Below are 21792 nucleotides of genomic sequence, written 5' to 3'. Positions count from 1 at the left end.
CATAAGTTTGGGCACACCTACTCATTCAAGGGTTTTTATTTATTTTTACTATTTTCTACATTGTAGAATAATAGTGAAGACATCAAAACTATGAAATAACACATATGGAACAATGTAGTAACCAAAAAAAGTGTCAAACGCATCAAAATATATTTTATATTTGGGATTCTTCAAAGTAGCCACCCTTTGCCTTGATGACAGCTTTGCACACTTCATGAGGAATGCTTTTCCAACAGTCTTGAAGGAGTTCCCACATATGCTCAGTACTTGTTGGCTGCTTTTCCTTAACCCTATGGTCCAACTCATCCCAAACCATCTCAATTGTGTTGAGGTCAGGTGATTGTGGAGGCCAGGTCATCTGATGCACCATCATCACTCTCCTTCTTGGTCAAATAGCCCTTACACAGCCTGGAGGTGTGTTGGGTCATTGTCCTGATGAGAAATAAATGATAGTCCCACTAAGCGCAAACCAGATGGGATGGCTTATCCATGCAGAATGCTGCGGTAGCCATGCTGGTTAAGTGTGCCTTGAATTCTAAATAAATCACAGACTTTTGACTTCACTGTTGCTCAAGTTGACACAAGCCATTTCAGTCTGCTCTAAATATCTTCCTATGCGACGTAGAAAAGAAATCACTCAGATAATAATTAGTGTTGAATCATTACATCATCCCTGCTGTTAATTTACAGTAGGGATACTCTAATATGTTTTACAGTAAGTAAAATTGTACTGTAAAATGTATTACAGTATCTCAGCTGTAAAGCAAAATCACTTTATTAAGCTGGCAACTCTGGTGCCAGTATAATGCTGTAAATTTACAGGAAAGGTTTAACACTGCAGGTATCGCTTAAGCATTAGCTATAACTACCTTCATATTTCTACATCCATCTTTACCATGACGTGAAGGCTTTATGAATCATTCATAAACTTCTGTCATGCTGTGTGTTACAATGTGCTGATCAAACGTTAGTAGTGGTTGCCTTGGTTCACTTCACCTTCATGTGTTGTCACCCACAAATTATGACATTGACTTTATAATGCTGAAACATCTTTTTACAACTTACAACTTGTGACTATATCTGTTTGAGGCCATGGTTTTAAGAATTTTATTTTTTTCACAATTTTTTGCTCTTGGCAAAACAGGTCTCCCATAATCAATTCCAGGCTGAGTGAAATCGGCACTTTAAATTACAGCCACTAAATGGTTGCTTTCTCCAACCCGATTGCCGAGCCTGATGAATAGAGTACCCAGGTAATTGTTGTGGTCCCCAACTAGGACCAAGGAAAATGGGAGGCCTCTCAGATGTTATCAGAATGACTAACTAAACACATGATGTAGTTGTCAAGGCATAGAGCAGCGATCTTAGAGAGGTAGTGTCATTTAAAGTGAGATTTGAAAATAATGAATGCCTTCTTATTTTATTATCTGTCTAGAAACTGTACTGTTTTTCAGTCATCAACTGATTGAGAAAAATTGATTTGACTGTCTATCTGGACAATCAGTGGTTTAAATTGCCCAATCATTGGTTAAGGGAGACAGAAAATAAACATACAGTGAAGCCATTGAGGACCTACTGTAAATTATGCAACACAGGGATTTAAAAAAAATGCTAGAACTTCTGAAGTGCTAGAACTTTTTTTCTGTTCCATAAAGTCTCAAAACACAGTTGAAGACTACCCTCACATCAAACACAAACAATTTCACTAGCAGAGTTCGCAAGTTGCATCGTGACACCTTGAACCAAGGCCCCTTATTCATCAGGGGGGAAAAAATGTATGCAATCCCACTTTGCTATTCCTCTTACTCCACTCTCCTGTTTCTGTTGAGTGTTCAGGGGCCTTTAGGACCCTAATATGTTTTCAATTTAACCAAGCATGTTCAATGTGACAATAAAGCTGAAAGAAAGTGATTGACTGGTGCATTACGCAATAAGCTGCTCTTTATTCTCCTCCACAACCGTGGGCGGGACATTGGACACCACCACCTGCATATCCAGTTGGTTGACCACAGACACCTGAGAGAGAGAGAGAGAGAGAGAGAGAGAGAGAGAGAGCAGCAGTGAGAGAGAGAGAGAGAGCAGCAGTGAGAGAGAGAGAGAGAGCAGCAGTGAGAGAGAGAGAGAGAGCAGCAGTGAGAGAAATAAAAAGTGTGTGTGAAAGAGAGAGGCTATGTAAATGTTGTACATTCATGATTGACATGCTCCTGGTGGCCGAAATGAGAAACTTAATTGTCTGCTTGTATTGGTGCCATGTGGCAAATCTAATTGCACCTAATATTTGCCGGCGCATTAAGGCCAAATCTCACACACAGGCTCCATGAAATTACATTTTCTCTTGAAAATGGTCAACATGGTTAATTAAGCACACGTCGCTGTCACCCGTCCCAAACACTCCTTCTGTGTCATTACAGACTTCTTTGCCCTACACATTAAGAGCAACACTGGCTCCAATAACTGGAAGCAAATGGAAATGTATTGTCTAAGTAAAAAGACACACACACACATGCACACACAAACACACCAATTACAATGAGCAGAGAACCCTTCCATGCATTGTTGAATTGCATCATCAGCTCGAAGCAGAGGGGTTATTATCCAATATTATAATAATAATAATTATCCATACTATCCAAGACGGCGTAGCAGTCAGACGTCTTTGTGTTTGTCCTGTCGTGTCCCTTGTATATATCTTTTAAAAATATTTTCCTAACCCTCAACTTCTAAATACTCTCCTGCAACCAGCCTCACCCAATGTGGCGTGGATCTATTTTTTTTCTAAAGTATTTCTATTTACTTTGGATCTGGAATCCCTCAACTGAAGCTAGACAGCTAACTACCTACCAGCTATCAGTCAGCAAACCACTGCTAGCAGTCATCAGCTAACCTTTAGCTCGGAAAACTCTCGCCAGTTCGTACAACGTGACTCAAACCAGAGCATAATAGACCTATTTTTTTTCTCTACATATCCCCGGATTCCTATCGCAAACTCTAAACATTTTCATCTGGATCGCAATCCCGGGTGACTACTCCTGGCTAGCGTTTCCATCCCGGAGCAAGCACCAATTAGCCTGAAGCTAGCCTGGCTAGGGCTCCTGGGCTACCACCAAAGCCCACTCCTGAACTACAATATCCGGACCCCTTCTACTGCCGGTACGGGGCACGGAACCCCACCGATCCTCTACGACTGGAATACCGACATAATCTGCCCGAGGATTCCAACAGGCTCCTCAGGCGCGACGTCCGCTGAAGGCCCATTCTGCTAACCGCGGCCTGCTAGCTACCTAGAGCTACTTGGAACCCTACTAATCCACGACTGGTCTATCGACGTCACCGCACGAAGAGGCAAGAACAGACTTACCCCCACCGCGACGTCCCCCAAAGCCCTTCTCCTAACTTGCTAGCCCCGGTCTGCTAACTGCTAGCTTGTTAGCCCCGGTCTGCTAACTGCTAGCTTGCTTGCCCCGTTCTGCTAACTGCTTGCTTGCTAAACCGGTCTGCTAACTGCTAGTTTGCTAGCCCCGGTCTGCTAACTGCTAGCTTGTTGGCCCCGGCCTACTATCGGCTAGCTTGTTAGCATCGGCCTGCTAACTGTCTGAATCGCCGTGTCCCCAGCCAGCCCAACCACTCACTGGACCCATATGTTCACTTGGCTACGCATGCCTCTCTATAATATCAATATGCCTCGTCCATGACTGTCCTGGTTAGTGATTACTGTCATATTTCACTGTAGAGCCTCAAGCCCTGCTCAATATGCCTTAACCAACCATGTTGTTCCACCTCATACATATGCGATGACATCACCTGGTTTAAACGTCTCTAGAGACTATATCTCTCTCATCATTACTCAATGCCTAGGTCTACCTCCAATGTACTCACTTCCTACCTTACCTTTGTCTGTACACTATGCCTTGAATATAACAACATCCTAAACATCATAACCGCCATCGATAAGAGACATTACAGTGCAGCCGTAACATCAACCTGGCCAAGTCTTTCGACTCTGTTAATCACCACATTCTTATTGGCAGACTCGACAGGCTTGGTTTCTCAAATGATTGCCTCACCTGGTTTACCAACTACTTCTCTGATAGAGGTCAGTGTGTCAAATCGGAGGGCCTGTTGTCCGGACCTCTGGCAGTCTCTATGGGGGTGCCACAGGGTTCATTTCTCAGGCCGACTCTCTTCTCTGTATACATCAATGATGTCGCTCTTGCTGCTGGTGATTCTCCGATCCACCTCTACGCAGACGACACCATTCTGTATACTTCTGGCCCCTCTTTGGACACTTACAGTGAGGGAAAGAAGTATTTGATCCCCTGCTGATTTTGTACGTTTGCCCACTGACAAATAAATGATCAGTCTATAATTTTAATGGTAGGTTTATTTGAACAGTTAGAGACAGAATAACAACAAAAAAATCCAGAAAAACGCATGTCAAAAATGTTATAAATTGATTTGCATTTTAATGAGGGAAATAAGTATTTGACCCCCTCTCAATCAGAAAGATTTCTGGCTCCCAGGTGTCTTTTATACAGGTAACGAGCTGAGATTAGGAGCACACTCTTAAAGGGAGTGCTCCTAATCTCAGCTTGTTACCTGTATAAAAGACACCTGTCCACAGAAGCAATCAATCAATCAGATTCCAAACTCTCCACCATGGCCAAGACCAAAGAGCTCTCCAAGGATGTCAGGGACAAGATTGTAGACCTACACAAGGCTGGAATGAGCTACAAGACCATCGCCAAGCAGCTTGGTGAGAAGGTGACAACAGTTGGTGCGATTATTCGCAAATGGAAGAAACACAAAAGAACTGTCAATTTCCCTCGGCCTGGGGCTCCATGCAAGATCTCACCTCGTGGAGTTGCAATGATCATGAGAATGGTGAGGAATCAGCCCAGAACTACACGGGAGGATCTTGTCAATGATCTCAAGGCAGCTGGGACCATAGTCACCAAGAAAACAATTGGTAACACACTACGCCGTGAAGGACTGAAATCCTGCAGCGCCCGCAAGGTCCCGCTGCTCAAGAAAGCACATATACATGCCCGTCTGAAGTTTGCCAATGAACATCTGAATGATTCAGAGGACTACTGGGTGAAAGTGTTGTGGTTAGATGAGACAAAAATGGAGCTCTTTGGCATCAACTCAACTCGCCGTGTTTGGAGGAGGAGGAATGCTGCATATGACCCTAAGAACACCATCCCCACTGTCAAACATGGAGGTGGAAACATTATGCTTTGGGGGTGTTTTTCTGCTAAGGGGACAGGACAACTTCTCCGCATGAAAGGGACGATGGACGGGGCCATATACCGTCAAATCTTGGGTGAGAACCTCCTTCCCTCAGCCAGGGCATTGAAAATGGGTCGGGGATGGGTATTCCAGCATGACAATGACCCAAAACACACGGCCAAGGCAACAACGGAGTGGCTCAAGAAGAAGCACATTAAGGTCCTGGAGTGGCCTAGCCAGTCTCCAGACCTTAATCCCATAGAAAATCTGTGGAGGGAGCTGAAGGTTCGAGTTGCCAAACGTCAGCCTCGAAACCTTAATGACTTGGAGAATATCTGCAGAGGAGTGGGACAAAATCCCTCCTGAGATGTGTGCAAACCTGGTGGCCAACTACAAGAAGCGTCTGACCTCTGAGATTGCCAACAAGGGTTTTGCCACCAAGTACTAAGTCATGTTTTGCAGAGGTGTCAAATAGTTATTTCCCTCATTAAAATGCAAATAATTTTATACCATTTTTGACATGTGTTTTTCTGGATTTTTTGTTGTTGTTCTGTCTCTCACTGTTCAAATAAACCTACCATTAAAATTATAGACTGATCATTTCTTTGTCAGTGGGCAAACGTACAAAATCAGCATGGAATCAAAAACTTTTTTCCCTCACTGTAACTAACCTCCAGACGAGCTTCAATGCCATACAACTCTCCTTCCGTGGCCTCTAACTGCTCTTAAATGCAGGTAAAACTAAATGCATGCTATTCAATCGATCACTGCCCGTACCTGCCCACCTGTCCAGCATCACTACTCTGGATGGCTCTGACTTAGAATACGTGGACAACTACAAATACCTAGGTGTCTGGTTAGACTGTAAACTCTCCTTCCAGACTCACATTAAGCATCTCCAATCCAAAATTAAATCTAGAATCGGCTTCCTATATCGCAACAAAATATCCTTCACTCATGCTGCCAAACATACCCTCGTAAAACTGACCCATCCTACCGATCCTCGACTTCGGCGCCGTCATCTATAAAATAGCCTCCAACATTCTACTCAACAATTTGGATGCAGTCTATCACAGTGCCATCCGTTTTGTCACCAAAGCCCCATACACTACCCACCACTGCGACCTGTACGCTCTCGTTGGTTGGCCCTCGCTTCGCCAAACCCACTGGCTACAGGTTATCTACAAGTCTCTGCTAGGTAAAGCCCTGCCTTATCTCAGCTCACTGGTCACCATAGCAGCACCCACTCGTAGCACGCGCTCCAGCAGGTATATCTCACTGGTCACCCCAAAAGCCAATTCCTCCTTTAGTCGCCTTTCCTTCCAGTTCTCTGCTGCCAATGACTGGAACAAACTGCAAAAATCTCTGAAGCTGGAGACTCATATCTCCCTCACTAGCTTTAAGCACCAGCTGTCAGAGCAGCTCACAGATCACTGCACCTGTACATAGCCCATCTGTAAACAGCCCATCTATCTACCTCATCCCCTTACTGTATTTATTTTATTTTACTTGCTCCTTTGCACCCCAGTATCTCTACTTGCACATTCATCTTCTGCACATCTACCACTCCAGTGTATGTGTCGAATTGCTATGCTTTATCTTGGCCAGGTCGCAGTTGCAAATGAGAACTTGTTCTCAACTATCCAACCTGGTTAAATAAAGGTGAAATAAAAAATAAAAATAAAAGGGGTTCACTGGCGTACCCATTATGCATATTTTGTGCTGTTGGTGCTCTTCATAATGTTATATATTGATAGCTAGACACAGTCTATATAGAAAATAAATCATGTTTCATCATCATGTAGCTTCCTAATGAATACATCAGCTCAGAAGAAAACTGTCAGACAATAATAAACCCATCAGGTTGTTTGGGTGGAGGGTGTGGGGCTTGGCATCTGTTAAGATCACAGTTAACGGATGACAAACTACTAACTGCCAGACTTTGTAGTCTCATATCACTTGCCCAATGAGAAACACTTGAGGAAATAAAGGTTTACATATGTGTATGTGTGTGAGAGAGAGAGAGTGTTTCAAACCATCTAGGGATATGGGTTGTTTGAGGACAGTAGACACTCACCACCACATCGGCGCTGCTGCTCAGACCCTCTCCGTAGTTGTCGGTGGCAATGACCTCAAACTTGAAGTAGGACCTGCGCATGTTGCGGTACATGATGGCCGTCTTGATGATGCCCGTGTACTGCTCGATCACAAAGCTGTCTTGACCATCTGCCGTGGGCGGGATGATCAGCCGGTACGCATTGGCACTGTAGTTCCCTGTATCTGCATCAGTGGCCTAGGGAAAAGAAAACCCACAACCACACACAAACACACACAAGAAAACCCACAACCACAACAACATACAAACACACACACGCGGTAGACTGCTTACAGGGTAAGGAAACTGGAATGTAATTTTGTAATTTGGGTGAACTATCACTTTACCAATGGCAGTAATGATGAGTGTGCTTCAGTTATGGTTGCACATTTTGGGACAGACTGCTTTCCTTGTCGCCACAAATATGCACATAGAATACACACAAATGGGAGGCATAGAATACAGTATTGAGGCAACTTACAAACCAAATTACCATCATCTAAGCATGTTGCTCTGGATAAGAACTTTTGCTCATTGACCAAAATGTACTATTGTCAGTGTTCCCTGAAGACGAGAGTGCATTGATCTGATTTGGCCAGGAGAGGGGAACTTGAGTCTTAAATGCCAGGCTCTCCTACTCATTCATCTAGAAGAATTCGCTGAACCCTTTTCAGTAGGAGAATTGTCTTCCGAGATGCACTTTTGTTTAACAACAGCTGATAATCAGAATAGGGTACATGTTCTACCAAAATGAACGAATGGCGGTGAACATGCGTGATTGCTCAAGATGGCGCTTTCTCAGTATGGATGAGTCTAGTATGGTCATATTTGTTGCTTACTGCATACGTTTTCATGATTAGTACACAGTATGTAGTTTTAGTAAGTAGTAGGCAAGACAGATTTCGGACACGCCCATAGACTCTGGCCTCCCTGCCACTGGCACCAATTCTCAGAGTGCCTGTTTGCAATGACATTGATTAATAGGTGCAATGCCTTTTTTCTCTCCGGGTATTTGTATTTGTATTTATTATGGATCCCCATTAGCTGCTACCAAAGCAGCAGCTACTGTTCCTGGGCATGGGAGGATGGAGGGATTGAATGAGGGAGAATCAAGGGAGGGATGTATGGTAAGAGAGCATTTTAATGACAGGGCTGCCCAATCTTAGAGTATGGTTACATGCACACAATAAAGCGATTATTGTGGATAGTCAGATTAATATGATAGTTTGATTAAAACATTTACACGCTTTGCAAGAATAACGATTTTCCTTATAATCCTGTTTACATGGACACATCTGAAATCAGCTTACCTGAAAATCACCAATCAAAATAAATGTTTTACCACAGCAACCATGTCATTTTTGAGTTGCATATTTGATTCTGAGTTTGGAGATATAAAATTTGTATGTGAAAAGGACTTCTTTGACAAATACATTCAATTGTTCCGAATTTACTTCACTCGCGCTAAAGAGGGATGCTTGCTCGTCTGGTGCTAGCACATGCGCAGATACACGGCTGGAACGCCGATTAAGTTGTTTAAATGGTCTAATAATTTGAATTATTGCTCAGAAAACCAGGTGTTTTAATCGGCATATGCTTACTTCGATTTTGACCTTACGTTGATTAAGATAAGCAGAGTAAGGTGTTTACATGACTATTGCATAATCTGCCTACTCCCACAATCAGTTTAATATTGAATTATTACTGTGCATGCAAACATACTCTCTGTCATTAGAGGGGAAAGATTTTCTCAAATAAGACTGTATACCATTCAAAGTAATGGTAATTTACCAAAGTTACCAGAATGTTAATTAATTTGGGTAGTGGAAACTTTGATAATCTATACTTGAATAACTTAAAAAAAATATATCTATATTCATATTTACATTTTGGTCAATTAGCAGAAGCTCTTATCCAGAGGGACATACTTATATGATGTTATTTTGGTTTGTTAGTTGAAGTTGCCTCAATACTCTATTATATGCCCTCCATTTGTGTGTATTCTATGTGCATATGTGCAAAGCAGCTCTGTCCCAAAATGTCATGCAATTCTAGTAATTTTGCCATAGTGTGAAGAGAAAAAATTGCAGTTTTACAGACAATTTCTACACATTTTGCCATAGGTTGGAGAGAAATGTTTGCAGTTTTTAATATGATATCTGAGTGAGAGTGACTAACAAAATCAATGGGGACCCCCCCCAGTCAGTAATTCGACCATGATTACTACAAACTAGACTAATTTATGAATCTACATTTTTTAAGCTGACATAGACCAATTGAGTGACTGTCAGTAACTGACATAACCAGAGAAAAATGTCTGATGCACAACCAAATTTCGAAATTGCATCTTGTGTCTTCTATTAGTTTAACTCTCAACAGTAAATTGAGACCCCAACTGAGTTTTTGGAAATTGGTCCGCGGGCCTACAAAAGGGGGGCAGAGGGGCCGATTGTGGTCTGTGGGCCACCTGTTGCCCATCCCTGGTCTAGACCATATGGTTCAAGAGAAGACAGACTAATTCATGAAAAAAAAGTTTCCAAAATTACCGGCATTATGCCCTCCCTTTGCAACCCTGGCTTAATCTCATTATTGTTTGTAAAAGCACTTGAGAACAAAGGTTCTGATTTTTTGGGGGGCCATAAAATGAACACTGGGCCATTAAGTGGCATGGAGAGCAAGAATGGGTTGGCAAATAGACTTCTACTCAATAGGCCTACCCTTTGTAAAGCCAATCAATATGTTCTTAGAAAACTCTTTGCGTAAAATGTACACTGTGCCACTAAGTGACATGGAGAGCAAGTATGGGTAAATAGGCTTGTATTTATCTACCACTCTCATTATCTACTCTACTGCACAGCAGATGAAAGGCCCTTCTCAGTCAATACCACTGTGCCACATCACCCCCTGCCATATTTTCTTACCCCGGGTTCCCTTCCAAACTATTTAAAGTTGAATTTGACGATGATATGGCTAATCTATACACTGTTGAGTTGCTTGCCTTAAATTCATACATCGATCTCAGACACATCAAATACCATCTGAAGACCGCTCAAGAAAAAAAGACAGCTAAGACTAAACATTGATGCCACAGCCAAAATGTGGGTAACTCTTTATATTAAGTTGTTCCTATTACTATGTAACTACACAGTAATAACAGTAATAACATAGTAGTTACATAGCTTTTACTATGTAATTACGTTAATAAGATTGTAAAACTCATTTATTACAGAAATGTAAGAAGGAATTTGTAATTACACTTTCACTTGCTGAAGGTTATTCCACATTTTCTTGTTCCACTATGTAACTCATGTTTTGTAATTACACGTTTAAAAGTCATCAGTGAATTACCATGTTAATAACTACAACCAAAATCTGACCTTGTTACATGTAACTACAAGGTGCCACTACCATCGAATCAACATGTTATGCCAGGGTTAATAAATTAGCTAGGACCTGGTAACAACAATTGTAACAAGGCACATCCTTTCTAAATGTGCTTACAATGTGCTTATAAGATCAAGGTGATTTGTTTTATAGCATGTGGCTTTCATTTTGGCTGCAGAGGAGAGTGTGAGAGTTGAGGTTAGTGTGACATCACTTCCGGTGGAACTCTAACTTCTACAAAAGAGTAAGAAAAACTAACTTTGTATGTTTGCACATTCAAAAGAAGAAAAATAAGAAGCCAGAAGAACACTGGGCTGTCACACTGACCTTTCACCTCTCACATTCTCTTCTGCAGCAGAGTGAAAGAAGTGAAGCGAGAGGTTTCACTCTCGCCAAAATCTGTCCAAAATAGTCACAATCCGTTTCTATGGACTTATTTTGGACCTAAGCGTGTCGCCTGCCTTCCCGCATTTTGGACAACAACTCCCATTGTTAGGGCGGAGACATGAGCATATCATCATTATATGCAGATCTCTGTCTGCAGCCAAAATGGATGCCACATGCTATTTCCATCTCTTAATTTGTCATGATTTTTAACCTTAACACTTATCCTAACCCTAAACTTAACCCTTACCCTAACCCTTGTTAGCAGTTGATGTTTTTCTTCAATAACACAGACCCCAAAGCAAATCAGGGGGTGAAAAATACATTTATTCAAAGAGAACAAATCATAGTTGTTATGCTGGGGAGTAGATGGCAGGTGTTCATTCTTCCCTGTCCTCAATGGTTTCTCCATTGAGCAAAGGGACAGGGTGTCATTTATAACCCAACCCTAGCCTGTGGTTAACCAATTAGAATTCCTTTCAGTAAAATTGGGCCAATGGTCAAATAACAAGTATCCCTTTTCAGGCTCAATGTATAGACAGTTCGGACCAATGAGAACTTGCCACATGTAGCTATGAGTCCCGGACTGAAATTCCTCCCGTGTCTCTGACCCCTTACAAAGTCACAACTATTTCCATTGATTGTTAATTCCCTCTTGTCCTTAAAACCTGTTGGGGCTAGGGGGCAGTATTGACAATTTCGGAAAAAATATGTGGCCATATTAAACTGCCTCCTACTCAAACTCAGAAGCTAGGATATGCATATTATTAGTAGATTTGGATAGAAAACACTCTGAAGTTTCTAAAACCGTTTGAATGGTGTCTGTGAGTATAACAGAACTCATATGGCAAGCAAAAACCTGAGAGAAATCCTACCAGGAAGTGGAAATCTGGATGCATGGGCTCTCTTCAAGTCGTTTGACCACTCTGCAAAACATGACTTAGTACTTGGTGGCAAAACCTTTGTTGGCAATCACAGAGGTCAGACGTTTCTTGTAGTTGGCACCAGGTTTGCACACATCTCAGGAGGGATTTTGTCCCACTCCTCTTTGCAGATCTTCTCCAAGTCATTAACCTGTTGGGGCTAGGGGGCAGTATTTGCACGGCCGGATAAAAAACGTATCCGATTTAACCTCTTACATCTAGACGTTCCGCTAGCGGAACACCTGCTCTAAAGTTTCTAAAAATGTTTGAATGGTGTCTGTGAGTATAACAGAACTCATATGGCAGGCCAAAACCTGAGAAGATTCTATATGGGAAGTGCCCTGTCTGACCATTTCTTGGCCTTCTGTAGCCTCTTAATCGAAAATACAGGATCTCTGCTGTAACGTGACATTTTCTAAGGCTTTCATTGGCTCTCAGAAGGCGCCAGAACGTTGAATGATAACTCTGCAGTCTCTGGGCGAAAAACAGTAGGGGTTTTGGAGAGTGGTACGTCTGAGAACAATGAAACTGGCGTGTGCATGCATGTGATGACTCCATTTTCTTCTTTCTGTGTTTGAACGGATACAACGTCTCCCGGTTGGAATATTATCGCTATTTTATGAGAAAAATCACATAAAAATGTATTTTAAACAGCGTTTGACATGCTTCAAAGTACGGTGTTGAAGTAGAAGTCCAGGGAGTGAATTCTGACGCAGAACAACAAAGGTAATCAAATTTTTCTTATAGTAAATCTGAGTTTGGTGAGTGCCAAACTTGGTGGGTGTCAAAATAGCTAGCCGTGATGGCCGGGCTATCTACTCAGAATATTGCAAAATGTGCTTTCACCGAAAAGCTATTTTAAAATCGGACACCGCAATTGCATAAAGGAGTTCTGTATCTATAATTCTTAAAATAATTGTTATTTTTTTTGTCAACGTTTGGATTACCTTTGCAATCCGAAATTTCTTTTTGATACTGTCGCAAAGCTAACTAAAAGCAGCATTCAAAAATGGAGGATGGCTTTCACTTCAGCAGTAATAAATTTATGAACTTCTTTGAGGAAAAGATCATGATCATTAGAAAGCAAATTACGGACTCCTCTTTAAATCTGGGTATTCCTCCAAAGCTCCATTGTCCTGAGTCTGCACAACTCTGCCAGGACCTAGGATCAAGGGAGATACTAAAGTGTTTTAGTACTATATCTCTTGACACAATGATGAAAATAATCATGGCCTCCAAACCCTCAAGCTGCATACTGGACCCTATCCAACTAAACTACTGAAAGAGCTGCTTCCTGTGCTTGGCCCTCCTATGTTGAACATAATAAACGGCTCTCTATCCACCGGATGTGTACCAAGCTCACTAAAAGTGGCAGTAATAAAGCCTCTCTTGAAAAAGCCGAATCTTGACCCAGAAATTATAAAAAACTATCGGCCTATATCGAATCTTCCATTCCTCTCAAAAAATTTTGAAAAAGCTGTTGCACAGCAACTCACTGCCTTCCTGAAGACACAAAACGCTTCAGTCTGGTTTTAGACCCCATCATAGCACTGAGACTGCACTTGTGAAGGTGGCAAATGACCTTTTAATGACGTCAGACCGAGGCTCTGCATCTGTCCTCGTGCTCCTAGATCTTAGTGCCGCTTTTGATACCATCGATCACCACATTCTTTTGGAGAGATTGGAAACCCAAATTGGTCTACATGGACAAGTTCTGGCCTGGTTTAGATCTTATCTGTCGGAAAGATATCAGTTTGTCTCTGTGAATGGTTTGTCCTCTGAAAAATCAATTGTAAATTTCGGTGTTCCTCAAGGTTCCGTTTTAGGACCACTATTGTTTTCACTATATATTTTACCTCTTGGGGATGTCATTCGAAAACATAATGTTAAATTTCACTGCTATGCGGACGACACACAGCTATACATTTCAATGAAACATGGTGAAGCCCCAAAATTGCCCTCGATTGAAGCCTGTGTTTCAGACATAAGGAAGTGAATGGCTGCAAACTTTCTACTTTTAAACTCGGACAAAACAGAGATGCTTGTTCTAGGTCCCAAGAAACAAAGATATATTCTGTTGAATCTGACAATTAATCTGGATGGTTGTACAGTCGTCTCAAATAAAACTGTGAAGGACCTCGGCGTTACTCTGGACCCTGATCTCTCTTTTGAAGAACATATCAAGACTGTTTCAAGGACAGCTTTTTTCCATCTACGTAACATTGCAAAAATCAGAAACTTTCTGTCCAAAAATGACGCAGAAAAATTAATCCATGCTTTTGTTACTTCTAGGCTGGACTACTGCAATGCTCTACTTTCCGGCTACCCGGATAAAGCACTAAACAAACTTCAGTTAGTGCTAAATACGGCTGCTAGAATCCTGACTAGAACCAAAAATGTTTATCATATTACTCCAGTGCTAGCCTCCCTGCACTGGCTTCCTGTTAAGGCAAGGGCTGATATCAAGGTTTTACTCCTAACCTAAGCATTACATGGGCTTGCTCCTACCTATCTTTCCGATTTGGTCCTGCCGTACATACCTACACGTACGCTACAGTCACAAGACGCAGGCCTCCTAATTGTCCCTAGAATTTCTAAGCAAACGGCTGGAGGTAGGGCTTTCTCCTATAGAGCTCCATTTTTATGGAATGGTCTGCCTACCCATGTGAGAGACGCAGACTCAGTCTCAACCTGATTGACTCAGTCTTTACTGAAGACTTATCTTTTCAGTAGGTCCTATGATTAAGTATAGTCTGGCCCAGGAGTGTGAAGGTGAACGGAAAGGCTGGAGCAATGAACCGCCCTTGCTGTCTCTGCCTTGCCGGTTCCCCTCTTTCCACTGGGATTCTCTGCCTCTAACCCTATTACAGGGGCTGAGTCACTGACTTACTGGTGTTCTTCCATGCCGTCCATGGGAGGGGTGCGTCACTTGAGTGGGTTGAGTCACTGACGTGGTCTTCCTGTCTGGGTTGGCGCCCCCCCCCTTGGGTTGTGCCATGGCGGAGATCTTTGTGGGCTATACTTGGCCTTGTCTTCGGACGGTAAGTTGGTGGTTGTAGACATCCCTCTAGTGGTGTGGGGGCTGTGCTTTGGCAAAGTGGGTGGGGTTATATCCTGCCTGTTTGGCCCTGTCCGGGGGTATCATCGGATGGGGCCACAGTGTCTTCTGATCCCTCCTGTCTCAGCCTCCAGCATTTATGCTGCAGTAGTTTATGTGTCGGGGGGCTAGAGTATTCTCTTGAGTATTCTCTTGTCTTATCCGGTGTCCTGTGTGAATTTAAATATGCTCTCTCTAATTCTCTCTTTCTCTCTTTCTTTCTTTCTCTCGGAGGACCTGAGCCCTAGGACCATGCCTCAGGACTACCTGGCATGATGACTCCTTGCTGTCCCCAGTCCACCTGGCCATGCTGCTGCTCCAGTTTCAACTGTTCTGCCTGCGGCTACGGAACCCTGACCTGTTCACCGGACGTGCTTGTTGCACCCTCGACAACTACTATGATTATTATTATTTGACCATGCTGGTCATTTATGAACATTTTTAACATCTTGACCATGTTCTGTTATAATATCCACCCGGCACAGCAAGAAGAGGACTGGCCACCCCTCATAGCCTGGTTCCTCTCTAGGTTTCTTCCTAGGTTTTTGGCCTTTCTAGGGAGTTTTTCCTAGGGAGTTTTTCCTAGCCACCGTGCTTCTTTCACATGCATTGCTTGCTGTTTGGGGTTTTAGGCTGGGTTTCTGTACAGCACTTTGAGATTTCAGCTGATGTATGAAGGGCTATATAAATACATTTGATTTGATTTAATTTTATTGTGAGTAATTTAGTAAATTCACCGGAAGTTTTCGGTGGGAATGCTAGTTCTGAACAAAACATGCTAATGTAAAAAGCTGGTTTTGATATAAATATGAACTTGATTGAACAAAACATGCATGTATTGTATAACATAATGTCCTAGGAGTATCATCTGATGAAGATCATCAAAGGTTAGTGCTGCATTTAGCTGTGGTTTTGGTTTTTGTGACATATATGCTAGCTTGAAAAGTGGGTGTGTGATTATTTCTGGCTGGCTACTCTCCTGACATAATCTGATGTTTTGCTTTCGTTGTAAAGCCTTTTTGAAATCGGACAATGTGGTTAGATAAAGGAGAGTCTTTTCTTTAAAATGGTGTAAAATTGTCATATGTTTGAAAAATTGAAGTTTTAGCATTTTTGAGGTATTTGTAATTCGCGCCACTCTATACCATTGGATATAGGTGAGGCGTTCCGCTAGCGGAACGTCTGTCCCTAACAGGTTTTGAGGCTGACATTTGGCAACTCGAACCTTCAGCTCCCTCCACAGATTTTCTATGAGATTAAGGTCTGGAGACTGGCTAGGCCACTCCAGGACCTTAATGAGGGAAATAAGAATTTGACCCCCTCTCAATCAGAAAGATTTCTGACTCCCATGTGTCTTTTATACAGGTAACGAGCTGAGATTAGGAGCACAGTCTTAAAGGGAGTGCTCCTAATCTCAGCTTGTTGCCTGTATAAAAGACACCTGTCCAAAGAAGCAATCAATCAGATTCCAAACTCTCCACCATGGCCAAGACCAAAGAGCTCTCCAAGGATGTCAGGGACAAGATTGTAGACCTGCACACGGCTGGAATGGACTACAAGACCATCGCCAAGAAGGTTGGTGAGAAAGTGACAACAGTTGGTGCGATTATTTGCAAATGGAAGAAACACAAAAGAACTGTCAATCTCCCTCGGCCTGGGGCTCCGTGCCAGATCTCACCTCGTGGAGTTGCAATGATCATGAGAATGGTGAGGAATCAGCCCAGAACTACACGGGAGGATGTTGTCAATGATCTCAAGGTAGCTGGGACCATAATCAACAAGAAAACAATTGGTAACACACTACGCCGTGAAGGACTGAAATCCTGCAGCACCCGCAAGGTCCCCCTGCTCAAGAAAGCACATATATATGCCCATCTGAAGTTTGCCAATGAACATCTGAATGATTCAGAGGACAACTGGGTGAAGGTGCTGGGTGAATGGAGCTCTTTGGCATCAACTCAACTCGCCAGGTTTGGAGGAGGAGAATGCTGCCTATGACCCCAAGAACACCATCCCCACCGTCAAACATGGAGGTGGAAACATTATGCTTTGGGGGTGTTTTTCTGCTAAGGGGACAGGACAACTTCACCAGATCAAAGGGACGATGGACGGGGCCATGTACCATCAAATCTTGGGTGAGAACCTCCTTCCCTCAACAAGGGCATTGAAAATGGGTCGTGGATGGGTATTCCAGCATGACAATGACCCAAAACACACAGCCAAGGCAACAAAGGAGTGGCTCAAGAAGAAGCACATTAAAATGCAAATCAATTCATAGCATTTTTGACATGCGTTTTTCTGGATTTTTGTTGTTGTTATTCTGTCTCTCACTGTTCAAATAAACCTACCATTAAAATTATAGACTGATCATTTCTTTGTCAGTGGGCAAACGTACAAAATCAGCAGGGGATCAAATACTTTTTCCCCTCAATGTAACTTTTCAACGGACCTATAGAACTGCAATATCCTATGTTTCTTGGAGTCGTGGCTGAACAAGGACATGGATAATATACAGTACCAGTCAAAGGTTTGGAGACATCTACTCATTCAAGGGTTTTTCTTTATATTTACTATATTCTACATTGTAGAATAATAGTGAAAACATCAAAACTATGAAATAATACATATGGAATCATGTAGTAACCAAAAAAGTGTTAAACAAATCCAAAGTAGCCACCCTTTGCCTTGATGACAGCTTTACACACTCTTGGCATTTTCTCAACCAGCTTCATGAGGTAGTCACCTGGAATGCATTTCAAATAACAGGTGTGCCTTGTTAAAAGTTCATTTGTGGAATTTCTTTCCTTCTCAATGCGTTTCAGCCAATCAGTTGTGTTGTGACAAGGTAGGGGTGGTGTTCAGAACATAGCCCTATTTGGTAAAAGACCAAGTCCATATTAAGGCAAGAACAGCTCAAATAAGCAAAGAGAAATGACAGTCCATCATTACTTTAAGACATGACTGTCAGTGAATACGGAACATTTCAAGAACTTTGAACATTTCTTCAAGTGCAGTTGCAAAAACCATCAAACGCTATGATGAAACTGGCTCTCATGAAGACTGCTACAGGAAGGGAAGGCCCAGAGTTACCTCTGCTGCAGAGGATAAGTTCATTAGATTTACCAGCGTCAGAAATTGCTGCCCAATAAATGCTTCACAGAGTTCAAGTAACAGACAAATCTCAAAATCAATGGTTTATCAGATTTGAAGGTAAGACCCAGATGCAGACTGTGTCAGAGTAACAATGTTTATTACGGCAACAGGGCAGGCAAACAGGTCAAGGCAGGCAGGGGTCTATAACCAGAGTAGTGGGTAAAGATACAGGATGGCAGGCAGGCTCATGGTCGGGTCAGGCAGATGTCGGTAAACCAGAAGTGGGGCAAAAGGACAGCAGGCAGGCTCAGGGTCAGGGTCAGGCAGAGTGGTCAGGCAGGCGGGCTCAGGAAACAGAAGACAAAGGGATGTGAGACATAGGTTTGACTCTGGACACATGAAAGGTGGGATGCATACGAAGGGTACGGGGCAACAGAAGATGAACAGCAGAGGGTCTAATAATCTTGGAGATGGGAAATGGGCTGATAAACCGGGGGGAGAGTTTGCAAGATTCCACCCGGCTGGGCAGATCTCGGGTGGATAGCCATACCTTCTGCCCGAGACGATACCGGGGCTCCGATGGCAATCCGCTTGTCGTCGATACCTGGAGGGGGTCTTAAGGAGGGCCGACAGGGCTCTCCTCCAGATACGACGAGAGCGGCGGACAAACATCTGGGCAGAAGGTCTTCTCCTGCTTAGGGAAGAGTGGGGGCTGATACCCCAGGGAACACTCAAACGGAGATAGGCCCGTGGCAGAGCAGGGAAGGGTGTTGCGGGCGTACTCGTACCATACCAGCTGCTGGATCCAGGAGGTGGGGTTGGCGGAGACCAGGCAGTGCAGAGTAGTCTCAAGATCCTAGTTGGCTCGCTCCGACTTTCCATTGGACTGGGGGTGGAACCCAGAGGACAGGCTGGCCGACAACCCAATGAGGGCGCAGAACGCCTTCCAGAACAGGGACGAGAACTGATGTCCACAGGCAGTCCATGGATCCGGAAGACATGCTGCACCATGAGCTGGGCTGTCTCCTTGGCCGAGGGTAGTTCGGGGAGAGGAATGAAGTGAGCGGCCTGACCACAGTCAGGATGACAGAGTTGCCGTCAGACGGGGGAGACGCGTGATGAAATCCAGGGATATGTGGGACCAGGGACGGTGAGGGACAGGCAGTGGTTGCAGAAGACCAGCCGGAGCTTGCCGAGGAGTTTTATTCTGAGCACAGACCGTGCAGGTGGAGACAAACGCTGTGATATCCGGAACCATACTAGGCCACCAAAAGCGTTGTCGCACGAAGGCCAGGGTCCGACAGGAGCCTGGGTGGCAGGCAATCCTGGAGGAATGGGCCCACTCCAGGACCGCAGACCGGAGAAGAGTCAGGCACAAACATCCGATTATCAGGGCCTCCCCCAGGGTTTGTCTGGGACTGCTGCGCCTCCCAGACCTGTTTCCCTATACCCCAGTTGAGTGCTGTCACCAGGCACAAGGTGGGAAGAATGGTCTCGGACTCCAGGGTGGTACCCGCGGGGCTATAGTGGTGGGACAGTGCATCCGGCTTGTCATTTTTGGATCCCAGCCAGTACGAGAGGGAGAAGTTTGGCTTGCCTGGAGTTGAGGCGCTTGGCAGTGTGGAGATACTCCAGGTTCTTGCGGTCAGTCCACTCCAGCCAGTGCCTCCATTCCTCCAATGCCATCTTCACAGCAAGAAGCTCACGATTCCCCACAGCGTAGTTATTTTCCGTGGTGTTGAGGCGGTGGGAGAAAGTGGCGTAGGGACGTAGCTTGAGGTCCAGGGCAGAATGCTGGGACAGAACTGTCCCCACTCCGACATCAGAAGCATCAGCATCCACCACGAACAGACGGGAAGAGTCCGGATGAACCAAGATGGAGCTGTGGTGAAGCAATGTTTGAGGTCCCGGGAACGCCCGGTCAGCAGCTGGAGATCACATGAATGGAACCTTGGGCGAGGTGAGTGGACAAGGGGGAAGCCAGGGTCCTGTGACCCTGGATAAAGCGGCGATAGAAGTTGACGAACCCCAGGAAGCATTTCAGCTGCAGCCTGGAATTAGGCTGGGGCCAATCCACCACCGCTCTCACCTTCCCGGGATCCATTTGCACACTTCCTGCAGCAATGATGAAACCCAGAAAAGGGTTAATGGAACAATGGAACTCGCACTTCCCTGCTTTTACAAATAGCTGGTGCTCCAGGAGGCGTTGAAGAACCTGTCGAATGTGGAGCACATGTTCTTGGGTGTCGCGGAGAACATCATAGACCAGAGCCTGGAACACAGCAGGGGTGTTGGTAAGGCCAAATGGCATGACTAGATGCTTGTAGTGACCGCTGGCCATGTTGAAGGTCGTCTTCCACTCGAGCTCTTCCTGTATCCACACCAGGTTGGAGGTGTTCCATAGATCCAGCTTGGAAAACACGGTGGCCCCCTGGAGCAGCTCAAATAGCGAGGAGATGAGTGTTAGGGGGTAGCGATTCTTCAACGTTATGTCGTTGAGAACCCGGTAGTCGATGCACAGGCGCAAGGTCTTGACAGCAAACTGTCATGGCGTGTAGCCAACGTTTGGACCCCCTCCACAAGGCCATGAAGCAATTCCTTGTGCCTACCAATGGTGGTTCCCTGGGTGGAGATGCTGTTGCGCAGCTGGTCCGGGTCTACTGGGTCAGTCATGGCCAGTTCGTACTATCAGGTTTGAAGGTAAGACCAAGATGCAGACTGTTGGGAGTAACAATGTTTATTACGACAACAGGGCAGGCAAACGACAGGTCAAGGCAGGCAGGGGTCGATAACCAGAGTAGTGGGGGATAGGTACAGGACCGCAGGCAGGCTCAGGTTCGGGTCTGGCAGAGGTCAGTAATCCAGAGGTGGGGCAAAGGAACAACACGGCAGGCAGGCTCAGGGTCAGGGTCAGGCAGAGTGGTCAGGCAGACGGGCTCAGAAATGGGAAAGGCAAGGGTAAAACCCACGGGCGAGAAAAAGAGAAACTGGGGAGAAGCAGGAGCAGAGACAAAACATGCTGGTTGATTTGACAAACAAGACGAACTGGCAACGGACACACAGAGAACACAGGGGATAATGGGGAAGATGGGCGACACCTGGAGGGGGGTGAAGACAATCACAAGGACAGGTGAAACAGATCAGGGTGGGACACTGTTCAGAGGAGACTTCTTGAATCAGGCCTTCATGGTCAAATTGCTGCAAAGAAACCACAGCCCAAATAAATGCTTCACAGAGTTCAAGTAACAAACACATCTCAACATCAACTGTTCAGAGGAGACTGTGTGAAACCACTACTAAAGGACACCAATAAGAAGAAAAGACTTGCTTGGGCCAAGAAACATGAGCAATGGACATTAGACCAGTTAAAATATCTTTTGTTATGTTCCCACCGATGTGTCTTTGTGAGAAGCAGAGTTGGTGAATAGATGATCTCCGAATGTGTGGTTTCCACCGTGAAGCATGGAGGAAGAGGTGGGATGGTGTGTGGGTGCTTTGCTGGTGACAATGTCTGTGATTTATTTGGAATTCAAGGCACACTTAACCAGCATGGCTACCAAAGCCGACTGCAGCGATACGCAATCCCA

The 21792-nt window shown here is 44.3% G+C and overlaps 1 protein-coding gene across 6 annotated transcripts in view; it reads right to left on the bottom strand.

Moving 5' to 3' along the window:
* The window catches only part of LOC115153216 (protocadherin-15-like), a 324073-nt gene that overhangs the window by 20119 nt on the left and 282162 nt on the right, over positions 1–21792 (bottom strand). For all 6 annotated transcript variants that reach the window (XM_029698418.1, XM_029698421.1, XM_029698420.1 and 3 more), the window contains 2 exons: positions 7307–7522; positions 1928–2016 (listed from right to left, as the gene is read on the bottom strand). In XM_029698418.1, coding sequence (XP_029554278.1) covers positions 1928–2016; positions 7307–7522 — 305 coding nt within the window. The remainder of the gene's footprint in view (positions 1–1927; positions 2017–7306; positions 7523–21792) is intronic.

Source organism: Salmo trutta, chromosome 18 (genome assembly GCF_901001165.1).
Source record: "Salmo trutta chromosome 18, fSalTru1.1, whole genome shotgun sequence".
Classification (NCBI taxonomy): domain Eukaryota; kingdom Metazoa; phylum Chordata; class Actinopteri; order Salmoniformes; family Salmonidae; genus Salmo; species Salmo trutta.
The sequence above is the reverse complement of the archived record's forward strand: the minus strand, read 5'-3'. Positions and strand labels throughout refer to the sequence as shown.